Source organism: Lithobates pipiens, unplaced genomic scaffold (assembly GCF_037356315.1).
Source record: "Lithobates pipiens isolate NorthernLeopardFrog02 unplaced genomic scaffold, aLitPip1_a1.2 Scaffold_19, whole genome shotgun sequence".
Lineage (NCBI taxonomy): Eukaryota > Metazoa > Chordata > Amphibia > Anura > Ranidae > Lithobates > Lithobates pipiens.
The window spans coordinates 327,007,612-327,020,319 of NW_027507764.1; the positions used below are offsets into that span (position 1 = coordinate 327,007,612).

At 39.6% G+C, this 12,708-nt stretch overlaps 1 protein-coding gene across 2 annotated transcripts in view; it reads left to right on the plus strand.

The window, feature by feature from the left end:
• Positions 1–12,708, plus strand: part of LOC143996781 (cadherin-6-like) — a 495,985-nt gene that overhangs the window by 450,808 nt on the left and 32,469 nt on the right. For both annotated transcript variants that reach the window (XM_077492041.1, XM_077492042.1), the window contains exon 9: positions 8,712–8,833. In XM_077492041.1, the coding sequence (XP_077348167.1) occupies positions 8,712–8,833 (122 nt within the window). The remainder of the gene's footprint in view (positions 1–8,711; positions 8,834–12,708) is intronic.

A 12,708-nucleotide genomic window follows, 5' to 3' on the forward strand; every position in this document is an offset into this window, starting at 1 on the left:
GTTTTAATCATGAAATTACAATTAGAGTGTACTGTTTCACAAAACAAAGGCAGAACAATTGTACAAATTATGTTAGCATTTTTATTAGATTGGAGTTTTACAAGGAGAGACCAGGCACTTTTAATCAAGAAATCAAAATGAGGCTGCACTATTTTACATTAAAAAAAATGTAAGAGAATTTACAAACTCAATGCACTTTATTAGCCCAAGAGATCAGGCAGGTATTATCATGAAATAATGTATATAGTGTGTTATTTTTGAGTCAGAGCGAGAAATATTGTACAGACTAAATGTATACTATGTCATACTTTTTACTAGGCTGTACTTTCAGAAACAGTGACCAGACAGGTTTTGGTATTATGAAAGAAAGAAAATTGTGTGTTAGTTCTGAAACAAAAGCCAGATACATTGTACAGACTCAGTGAACACTATTGGGTTGATCTACTAAAGACAGATCCACTGTATACTACAAGTGCACTGCAAGTGCAGTCGCTGTAGATCTGAGAGAAAGATCTGAAATGAGGGAAGCACTGCTTATTTCTATCATCAAATCATGTGCAAGCAAAAATGCATTTTTTTTTTCCTTGCCTGTCCCCCTCAGATCTACAGCGCCTGCACTTCCAAGTGCACTGGCAGTGCACAGTGGATTTGCCTTTAGTAAATAAGCCCCTATGTCTTTGTAACAAGCCGCATTGTCAAAGGCAGAGTCAGTAGGTTTTATCATGAAATAAAAAATAGTGTGTTACTTCTGAGACAAAAAGCCTGAAATGTACAGACTGCTGCACACTATGTCAGCAGAGACTAGGCAGGTTTTATCATAAAATAAAAAATAGAATGTATTATAGTTTAAACAAAAGCCATAAATATAGTACCAACTCAATGCACACTAGCTCAGCCTTTTTATTAGGCAACAGTTTCAGAATGAGAGACCAGGCAGGTTTCATCATGAAATACACATTTGGGTGTATTATTTCACAGACAATAGTCACAAATATTGTGCATGCATGTATGTATGTATGTAAGCAGCTTGGGTAGGCTGCAATCTAAAAACACAGTGACAAGGCAGTTTGCTCTAATAAATTAAAGTTATAGTGTATTATTTCAGAGAGAAAATAACCAGACATATTTTTGATTGCCAAAGCAGTGGAATAGACTACAAACTAAAGGCACAGAGTATGATTTACCCTGCAGCAATTTGTAGAAAATTATGTGAGGCACTGCAGGATTTATGCCTCAGAATGAAATTACAAATTTTGCAGATGTGAGTCAACTGCCACAATGTATATGTGACATTTTTGTACAGTGCTGAAGCACAGGAATAGGGCAAAAGAATCCATAAGAGCGGGTAATGGCAAAGGTGGCAGGAGCTGGTAATGGTGGCAGTACAGCAGAGGTGGCAGGAGCTGGTAATGGTGGTAGGCCAGCAGCAGTGACAGGTGACACTCCGGTAGGAAAATCAGAACGATCATTTCCCGAATCCCTGCCTCATCAGGGCTTACAATCCTGGTCATCTATTCGAAAGGTGACAAAGTGGTACAAACATCCTGAATCAGGAGCCATTGACAGGGTGAAAGAACCCCAGAGTCTGTTTTTTTTTTCTGTACTTGCACAAATATCTGTTGATGGTGCATCCACTGCAATATGGGGGTGTCAGTTGCCAGGCAACTTGTGTTGTCTGCATTTTGGTCAGACAACGTGCACTGGATATGACTACCTAAAGTGACAACACACTCTGCTATGCCTGTATCAGGAACAAGTTGATGTTGCTGAATCATAAATAGTGAAAACTATAAACTCCAATGCTGTTTTTTTGTAAACATTATTTTAAACCTAAAGTAAAAAAGAAATATGAAAATGTGAAATAGAAGGGGAAAAATCCAATAAAAAAAGCTCTCTGTATTCCCTACAATCCCCATACAGCATAACAAAAGGGTGCTTGGAAGTCTGACTTTTATTGGGAGTGACCCCCATTATTTGCACCTTTAAGCCACCTGACCACAGTTCAAAGGCTAGGTAGTACATTATTGGTAATTGATTGTTTTAACAATGAATGGCCACATTAGTTTGACCTTTTAAAGAATGACTTGAGTTTGGATCGAAATCAGGTTCAACTTCAATGTATAGCTCATATCTAATTATAATTAGTTTAGCAAATATAAAATATGATATCTTAGGCCCTGTCATTAAAAAAAAAATTAATTAGTGTTTTTTTTTGTCTGCAATTCCTATTGAATAGCTTGAGATAAATGTAAAATGGTTATTTAATGCAATATAACTGTGCTCACAGATTATGGCTTTGGTATAATAATCAAATATATTTTGTAACAACAACCATTTTATAATTAAATACTAGTATAATCCCAATCAGCACTGACACAAACACATCACTTCCTTTACTGGAAGTCACCCAGAGCAAGATTAAAGTTAATACAATTAGTAGCAACTATGAAGTCAGTGTGAAAGGCAGACCCAATTACACATGAGGGCCTGGTATTGGCAGATGCACAGACTATAAAATTGCATCTTGCAGGCTATCTAGGACAAATTGTCATTGAAGTTTTGAAAACAGTCTGGCATCTAGTCATCACATAATATTTAAGTATTAATAGAATAAAAGATCAGTGTGTACTATGTGTGATCATAATATATAATACTTGGTTATATCCAGATTTACACTGCACTTGAACTAATTATATCACATTTTTTTGTAGTATGATTCAGTTTTTTAATAATGACTGTAATGTGTATTATTTCATGATCTCATCCAATATCCATTTGCTGCTAATAATAACATTTACCTAAAGACATTTTTATTGTTTTTAAATGGAATAGAGATGGGCTAAAACTCATGTCATGATTTTATTGTTATATGTGTCCCCAATGGGATGACCACCGCAAAAAGACTGAGTTTGAAAGAAAAACCAAAGTTTTCATTTGTCACTGGAACACTTAGAGAGTGGAAATCTTCCAATGGAGGATGAAACCTGTATAAGGGAAGATTTCCCTTTCCTTTGGGAAATTGCTTTACTTTCTGATGTGTCTTGAGACACAGCAAAAAGAAAAAGACTCTGATAGGGGTTTCAACCATTCCTTGCTACTTACTTTAACCACTGCCTGCCTGCTGTATAGACAAAAAACGGTGACCGGGGTACTCTCCACGGGCGCACTGTGTCCCCGGAACATGCCACAATCCTGAGCTCAGTAAAGAGCCAATGATGTGGCTCTTTACCCATGTGATCAACTGTGTGCAATCACAGCTGATCACATGTAAGCAAGGAAAGGTCGGTTTTCTGACAGAAACGAAGAAAAAAAAAAATGTCAGAGTTTTTTTGCATTTTTTTGCAAAGCATAAAAAACCCAAAGGTGATTAAATACGACAAAAAGAAAGCTCTATTTATGTGAAAAAATGACAAAAATTTTATTTAGGTACAGCGTTGCATGACCACGCAATTGTCATTCAAAGTGTGACAGCACTGAAAGCTGAAAATTGGCCTGGTCATGAAAAAATAAATAAAATACAAAACAAATCCATTGTATAATAAAATAGCTTACCACTCCACTATGATACCTCCCGGCTAAGTTAGCCCCCTCCATGGTGGACGGCACCTCTATTGGTAAAAGGAGCTTCCAGATTCCACTAAGCCCTTCCTGGCAAGGTACTCCCTCCACGTTGATGGTGACCCGGGGACCCAAAGCGGTGGCAGAGAGGGAAAACGTGGTGTGGGAGCAGGTGAAATGAGGACAGTATCACCCCGCAGACGTGAACAGAGAAGGCAGGAGGACATCCAGCGGGACTGGGAGATGAAAGTCTGACAGGGAGAGGCGGAGGGTAAGTGAAATGCAGACAGGTGGGGACAGTGTGAGAGACTGATCAGTGAGCGGCGGCACTGAAGGAGACTGACTGACTGCTAGTGTCAGATGACAAGGGGAGGCTGTGCAGAGTGACACAGAGACACAAACACCAAAACCCGACTGACAGTGTATGTGAGTACCTGAGTATTTTTTGTACCTGAGTGTTGGGAGTACCTGAGTATTGGGAGTACCTGGGTATTGTGTGCACTCGAGTATTGGAAGTACCTGAGTATTGTGTGTACCTGAGTATTGTCTGTACCCGAGTATTGGGTGTACCTGAGAATTGTGGGTACCTGAGTATTGTGGGTACCTGAGTATTGGGAGCATCCGAGTATTGGGAGCACCCGATCATTGTGAGTACCTGAGTATTGGGTGTACCTGAGTATCGTGGGTACCTGACTTTTGGGAGTACCTGAGTATTGTGTCTACTTGTGTACTGTGTGTACCTGTGTATTGTGAGTACCTGAGTAGTGTGAGTGCATGTGGTCTGCGAGTGCACATGGGTCTGTGAGTGCATGTGGTCTATGAGTGTATATGGGTCTGCGAGTGCCCGTGGGTCTACGAGTGTACATGGGTCCGCAAATGTACGTGGGTCCATGAGTGCACATGGGTCCGCAAGTGCACGTGGGTCTGCGAGTGCACGTGGTCTGCGAATGCACATGGGTTTGCGAGTACACGTGGTCTGCAAGTACCTGTGTATTTTGTTGTTGAGTACCTGTGTAGTGTATTTTTGAGTATTAGTGTCAGGAAGCTAGTTGTTAGGTAATTTGGACAGTGTATAATCCCCAGTCCTCATTAAATTGGTAGGTACGATGCCCAGCAGGTGTGTAGATGAGATTTGGTGTACATTTTGCAGCACATATGGGTTTTTTGATTATCTGATCAAGGGTGAATACTGCTGTGCAAAATGTAAGCACATTGTTTCCCTGGAAGCCCAGGTTCTGAATCTAGGGAAGCAGCTGTCAGCACTGAGAAGACCCTCCATACTAAAGGAGAGCCAGGAATGTACCCGGCAGGTGCCAGCAGGGGCCAGCACAGAGGCAGGTGGAGACAAAGAGTTGCAGGCACCAGAAAAGAGTAGATGGGTGACAGTCAGGAAGGATAGAGGGGGAAGTGCCAGCGAGGCCAATCCAGGGCTGGAGCATCCCAATAAGTACGCTCCATTGAGTGACATTGGTGAAATCAGTCAGGGACCAGCACTGCTGGAGCTGAGGGACTCTCCTACCTGCCAGGGGAAGAACTCCTTTAGTGACAGTGGGGGGAAGCGAAGGGAAAGGATAGACAGATTATGGTGGTAGGGGACTCAGTTCTTAGAAGGACAGAGGACAATCTGTGACAAAGACCTGAAGCACTGAACTGTATGCTGTCTACCAGGCGCTCAGGTTCGGCACATCACAGATCTGGTGGACAGATTACTGGGAGGAGCTGGGGAAGACCCAGCTGTCATGTTGCACGTTGACACCAACGACAAAGTCATAGGCAGATGGAGTGTCCTAAAGAACAATTTTAGGGACTTGGGAGATAAACTGAGGAAAAGGACTTACAAGGTAGTATTCTCAGGAATACTACTGGTACCTCAAGCCACACCAGAAAGGCAGGGGGAGATTAGGGAAGTAAACAAGTGGCTGAGGAGCTGGTGTAGTAAGGAGGGGTTTGGGTTCCTGGAGGACTGGGCTGACTTCTCAGTCGGTCACCAGTACAATAGAAGGGACGGACTGCCCCTAAATGAGGAGGGTGCAGATCTGCTGGAAGTAAAGATGGCCAAAAAGTAAGAGGGGTTTTTAAACTAGGCGATGGGGGGGGGTCCAGAGGTAGAAATAGCCCGCAACATATTCCAGAAGGTAGTATTGGGGGCATTAGAGGTAGGTTGACTAAAGCACATAAACCTAAGGTAAGTATAGTAAGTCCTAGTTGCAATCTTGGAACACCACCCAATAAGAGGATAGTATGCGGTCTAAATTATGTGGCATGTTCACCAATGCCAGGAGCATGGTAGACAAGATGGGTGAACTAGAGATACTGTTGTACGAGGAGGATTTGGATTTTGTGGGAAATTCAGAGACCTGGTTCAACAGCTCTCATGATTGACTGGCAACCATTTATGGGTATTCCCTTTATCGCAGGGATAGAGAGGGTAAAAAATGGGGGAGGGGTATGTCTATATGTCAAGAAAAATGTACAAGTGAATGTGAGAGATGACATCACTAAGGGAGCTAGGGAGGAGGTGGAATCCTTATGGGTAGAGCTCCAAAGGGATGAAACTAAGGGGAAAATACTAAGCTAAACAGGGCAATAACTTCTCCGCAGGATGTGGAAATCTTGCAAGAAGATCTGAACAAATTAATGGGGTGGACAACTACATAGCAAATGAGGTTTAATGTAGAACATTTTTAAATAATGCATTTGGGTGGCAAAAATATGAATGCAATTGATACACTAGAGGGAGAACCTCTGGGGAAATCTAGGATGGAAAAGGACCTGGGAGGTCCTAGTAGATGGTAGGCACAGCAATGGCATGCAATGCCAAGCTTCTGCTAACAAAGCAAACACAATATTGGCATGCATTAAAAAAGGGATTAACTCCAGGGAAAAAGCAATAATTCTCCCGCTCTACAAGACTCTGGTCCGGCCACACCTAGAGTATGCTGTCCACTTCTGGGCACCAGTCCTCAGGAAGAATGTACTGGAAATGGAGTGAGTACAAAGAAGGGCAATAAAACTAAAGGGTCTGGAGGATATTAGAAAGGTTGCAAGCACTGAACTTGAGAGGGGATATGATTTCAACTTACAAATACCGTACTGGTGACCCCACAATAGGGATAAAACTTTTTCGTGGAAGGGAGTTAAGCAAGACACGTGGCCACTCATTAAAATTCTTTACTGTCTCAGCGTTGGGGGGGAATCTATCGTTTCAAAAAACTATTAAATAAGCACCTGAACAACCACAACATACAGGGATATACAAAGTAATACTGACTGATAATCAAACACATAGGTTGGACTTGAGGGACTTGTTTCTTTTTTCAACCTCACCTAATATGTAACATCACATTACTAAAATCAATGCTCCCCGCCAAACAAAAATTGTTGCTTTGGTACATGCTGCCTAGCATCCCATGCAATTGGTTTGACAATCCCTTATCTATAGCCTTAGAAATTGGCCAAAACTGTTTTTATTTATTTGGCTTCCAAAAACCTCAATGGGGTTCAGATTCAGCATCCAAATTATAATCACATTAGTCAAACCCTGCTTGAACAAAATCCAGGTATGTTCAGCTCTTCGCTATTATTGAACAGTAGATGGCACTTTGGCACTTTGGCATACAACAAAATCATTTCTTCTTAATGTGTGTTATTTCTGGTGGAAATTTTTTGAGTAGGTTTAGCCCAACTTTCAGTTGGCTGGAGCAGGTGTATTGCCAAATTTGCTATGCCCAATACATTGGCTAGGTTTCTGCATATTGCAGGCTTAAAGAGAACCAGCTTAGGGCACAGTAACAGGATCACTTAATAAGGCACCACCCCAAGCATTTATGCTCACCTTCACTGTACTTCCCTGCTGCTCTGATTGCTTTTTTAGAGCCTGTAAAAATACTAGTATTTTCAGACATGGGGAAGCATGTAGACTTATCTTCTTTTTCCCCAAGATGCAATGTTCAAGCCTGAGCAGCCAGTCTAGCAATGTCACTAACAATGTAACCTGTGGGAGAAGATCATGCACTCTCTGTAAGCTCAAAAACAGACCAACAACAAGTGTTTAAACTTAGTGCTTCCAAACGTAAACAGGGTAGCTGGGAGTGCAAGGAAGGTATTTCTCACTGGGTGGGGTGTGACCTATCAAAACAACCTGTCCTTTCAGGGAAATAGGACAGATTGTCTTTTGGTAGAAAAGGACTGCATTCGCAGATAAATTGAGCCATCACCAAACTCATCATGCATCCATATTATAAAAGTATACAGGTAATTATCAGAAGTTTGAAAAATGCTTAAAGTATAGAAGGTACAATTAGTCAAATGCTGCTTATCTATTTGAATTATCCACACAATCATTCTATTTATGGATACTTTAGAAAAGCCAAATAGGCTAGCTTTCCCTGAAAGCATTGGTATCTGAACCCAAAGATTACTCTTAAAATGAAAAGGAAAGAGATGGCAAATCGGTTTCATCACTAGGTTGGTTATAAAGCCTTGCACCATAGAGGAAACACAGATGTATAGTTTTGTGTGAAAATACATTTCTATTTGTAAGTGCCTTGGATAGTAATGGTTATTTTATGTCCTGCAGTGGAAGTCTGCACTTTGAGTGATTGCAACTGCTGACTTCCACTGAGTTATGATTATTATCAACAAACCACAGCATCTTGTGATCATTTGGAAAAAACTGTAGGTTGGCCTCTGTGATACATAGAGGTTGCAAGTACATGGTTCAATAACTCAGTTTACCATGCTTCTCTCAAATAAGATCGATCAATGCACATGAGCACAACTCCAACTAACATCTAATGCTGGACAGTTGGGGCTTATTTTAAGGTATCATTATGTCTACTATCACTTGTGGGCCATTTGAATGACGTCTAGGGTTGAATATGTTCAATGTTTAAGCATGGCTCTGGTTTTATGGTTTATTTGCTTGGTATTTCTGTATTTTTGTCTGTGGCTGTAAAACTGGCAATACACAGCTTGTGTTCTTCTAATTAGGCGTTTGATTGTCAGATTCAAAGACTCACGGGCACAACATAAAAAAAAAAAAACGAGACCTTTTCCAAAATGAAGTATTTAGTGTCTGGTTTCTGATCTCTGTACAGTTCACCCTATATAGCCATTGTACACATACAGTTCTCTTATCTTTTTTATTACAGGTAATCCTAAAGAAAGTAGCCGTGTTCCTGTGTATATTAAAGTTCTGGATGTCAACGACAATGCCCCGGAGTTTGCAACACTGTATGAGATATACGTTTGCGAAAATGCAAAGGCAGAACAGGTGTGTATATGTGTTCTCCTGGCAGTTAAGTTCCATTTAAAAATGAAAACAGCTGATCCATGTGGCCGATTTGAAGAGTTTTTTGTTTTTTTATTGCACCCTTGAGCTGAAGATTATTATTTTAAAATTAGCAGACATCTGCTTTGCAACAAGCTTACAACTGTATACAATTGCATGTCAACACTTCGGAATAAATGTCAACCAAAAAAAATAATTATGCTCATATTTACTAAAATTCAAGTGTGACTTTTAAAGGAAAGTGTGTGTATTTTTGGCTAATTATATCACTGTCCATTGGTCACTTTGATTTTTTTCACTGGTTACACATGCATACTATATGCATGTTTTTATTCTATGCTAGGTTTGTAATGCCCAGGTTTGTGAAAATGTTTCTTTAAGTCTCATCTTTGGCTGGCCCCATTTTGATACTATACTCTGCATGGAAATATATGATGGAACTAATGTATGTATAAAATACTAATGCAAACTAGTGGCCCTAGGGAGGGAATGAGTCAGTCTCTGTGATGTTCTTTTTAGAATTAAGCTATAGTTTTCACTTGACTGTTAAGATTCCTATTGCATAGTTGGGCATATAGGACATATACTGTATATCAAATCTGTGTATACTTCAGATACTTATTAATCAATAAATGTTACATAGGCGCTTTCTCAATAGGGCCCAATGCCAGAATGGAAATAAAAATACAGATAAATTATAACAGATCACATGTGTATGCCTGACCAAATCTTGTTTGGCCCAGTGAAATGAAATGTTAATGAAATGGCACCACTATTAACTCAGTAAAGCAAGTCTAGGCTAAAGGCAGTTTTGTAAAGAAAAACGAAAGAAAACAAAGCTTATTGTGAAAAGCTGCTTACAGAGCTGCATTTTTCTCATGATGGCCCCAAGATACTCTTAAGGATCCCAATGCCATGTGGATTTTGTAAGCTCAGCAAGCTCCCTGTATTGCCTGTCCAGGTCTGATATTTAATACAGGCATTTATAGAGCACAAACAGTTTACATAGTGCTTTATATACTGTACATGAACAGTCCCTGCTCCCAAGGAGCTTATGATCTTAGATACCTATCTCACATGCAAATATACAAACATACGGTACTAGGGCTAATTTAAACAGGAGTAAATTACCAAATTACCAGTCTCTCCATGGAGCGTGAGAGACAACCAGAATTGCCAGAGGCAAACTCACACAAGCTCGGGAAAATATATCAACTCAATAAAGATAGTCTCCTGGCTGGGATCCGAACCGAGGGACCCAGTTCTGCAAGACAGAAGTGCTAACCACTAAGGCACTATGCTACCCTAATAGAATATGTATGACTAGGCTGGACCCCTTGGCATACACATGGTCAATACCCGTGGCAGTGCATACACACCACAACTTTGTGATATTAAACTAATCATAAAATAAGCATACATTTGTACACTTGGCCTTGTAAATCTTGGCAAAATTCACACTGACATTTCAAAACAGCTGCATAATTTTACTCTGGTGTTTATGCGTTAATAAAATAAGAAAACAAGGATAAACTGCAAACAACATCAATTTTGTATGAGGACATAAATACTTAGAATAATAAACCTGTGCTGTGAACATTGTTTTTTTTTTCGTTCTCATAAGGTGTAAATTGTGTTGATAAGGCACCAAGCATATTCTTAATGTGGCAGAAGAAATAATTATCATTTAGATCTTAGGTAAACCTAGGAGAATGTAGTTGAAGATAGCTCCACGGATTATTGTTATGTATTTCCATTGCAGTTTGCTTCCATAATAGTATTCATTTTAAGTGTCCCCAAATGACCACTTAGTATACTATTACCATTCATACTGTAATGTTCTGAAAAACACTCTTTTACTACTAAACCTACAAGTAAAAGGCTCCTGCAAATAGAAAACATAGAATTTTAAAGGATTAGATGAAACAAAAAAACTGCTAGGAAAATCTCCTGCAGATTTAGTGTTTAATTCCCAATCCTCCCATGTGATGTTTGTCATCTTTCACCTCTGCTCTCCCTGTAACTTCCATATATATTGTCACTGCATGCGGAGAGGGAGGATACCAGCTATTTTGTGTCACAGCAGTAACGGAGCCTGGGTAGATCATCTCGCAATGTCACAGATTTTTTTTTTAAACGTCACACTGGCAGTTCAGATAGTACTTTCTGTGCTATAATTAAGAGCTTTCATCTTAAAATGTTATTTTTTAAAGCTAATTAAACTGTAATTCCACTTGAAGTATTTCTAATCCTTTCATTAATGACTAAAACTAGGAAAGTTTCATATGTGTCCCTGCATGTATATATAGAGATTTCCAGTGCTTTTGTGGATTACATAAATCTAAAAAAAGCTTCTAAGATAAAGAATGCTTGCTTTGCCATGTACGTTAAGTACTATGTTGAATTAACTTCAGGTATAATTATTAAGCATGTGAAATGTAAAGTACATAACATGATAATTAATGTTACATCAAGAGTAATTTAAAGTGGTAGTAAACTTTTTTAATGGACCCCGTACTAGCACATTATGGAAGATTTACTTTTTGAATGGGGCCCTCCAGTGCTGGGCTGTCATCACTGCCTTTTTTTTGATGGATTCCTGCTGTGTGGATGCTGGAATGGTGCAATGATGTCACACAATTGTGGCACAGAGCCATTTTTAGTGTTCCCTGGATGCAGAGCGCACTGTGCATGCACAGTGATGCCATCGACTAAAGTCAATGTGAATATATCCTAAATAGCACATGTTTAGGAGATATTTGCAGTACCTACAGGTAAGCCTTGTAGGAGGAGCAGGGCTTAGGTGATACATAAATGGCTAACACCTGGTTAATGTATTTATGGTCTACACATGAAGTACTGATGTCCAAGATTTTGCAAATGCTGACATCTGGGCATTTTAATTATTATAACTGGTTTGTTACCAAGTAAGCAGCTACTTGTATTTTTATCCACCACTTCAGCCCCGGAAGGATTTACCCCCTTCTTGACCAAGCCCTTTTTCCTTTTTTGCGATACGGCACTGCATCAGTTTAACTGACAATTGGGCGGCCTTGCACCATTGTACCCAAACAAAATTGATGTCCTTTTTTTCCCACAAATAAAGTTTTCTTTTGGTGGTATTTGATCACCTCTGCAGCATTTATTTTTATATTATAAACAAAAAAAGGGCCAATTTTGAAAAAAAAAGCAATTATTTTACTTTTTGCCATAATAAATATCCTCAAAAAACAAAAAAAAATTAATTTCTTCCTCAGTTTAGGCCAATATGTATTATTCTACATATTTTTGGTAAAAAAAAATTGTAATAAGCGTATATTGATTGGTTTGCGCATCTAGCCGCCAATGTACGGGTACGTCGTTCTGCGCACCCGTGCCATTCTGCCGACGTATATCGGCATGATCTGGTTGGCAAGTGGTAATGCAGTCTAACCAGATGGAAACTGCTGGCATGCAAATTATCACTCCAGGAACCAAAAAGTACTCAAAAGTGAATTTCATGATAAGACTAAAAATACCCAAAGACATTAATGGCGTTGGCCAATCCAGCTTGTTGCAATTGAATTGAGAAACAACACAATTTTGTTGCATTTCCCAACCACTGCAAACTGCCCTTGGCCTGCTTTTCTAAAAGCAAGAAAAAGCACATTCCCGTTCAATCAATGTGTTCCCTAGAAAAACCAAAGTTGCCATGTCTTTCTGCTATGCTTACTTCCTCCTTGATATGTATAGGTATGCATTAACAGTCAATCCAGGTGAATGTTTAAGTGAGTAGATTGTGCCTACAGTGTGAAATCTATGGAAATCAATAGCTTCTATCTGTCATTATGTTTATTACTACTTTGTTAGGTTGTCTG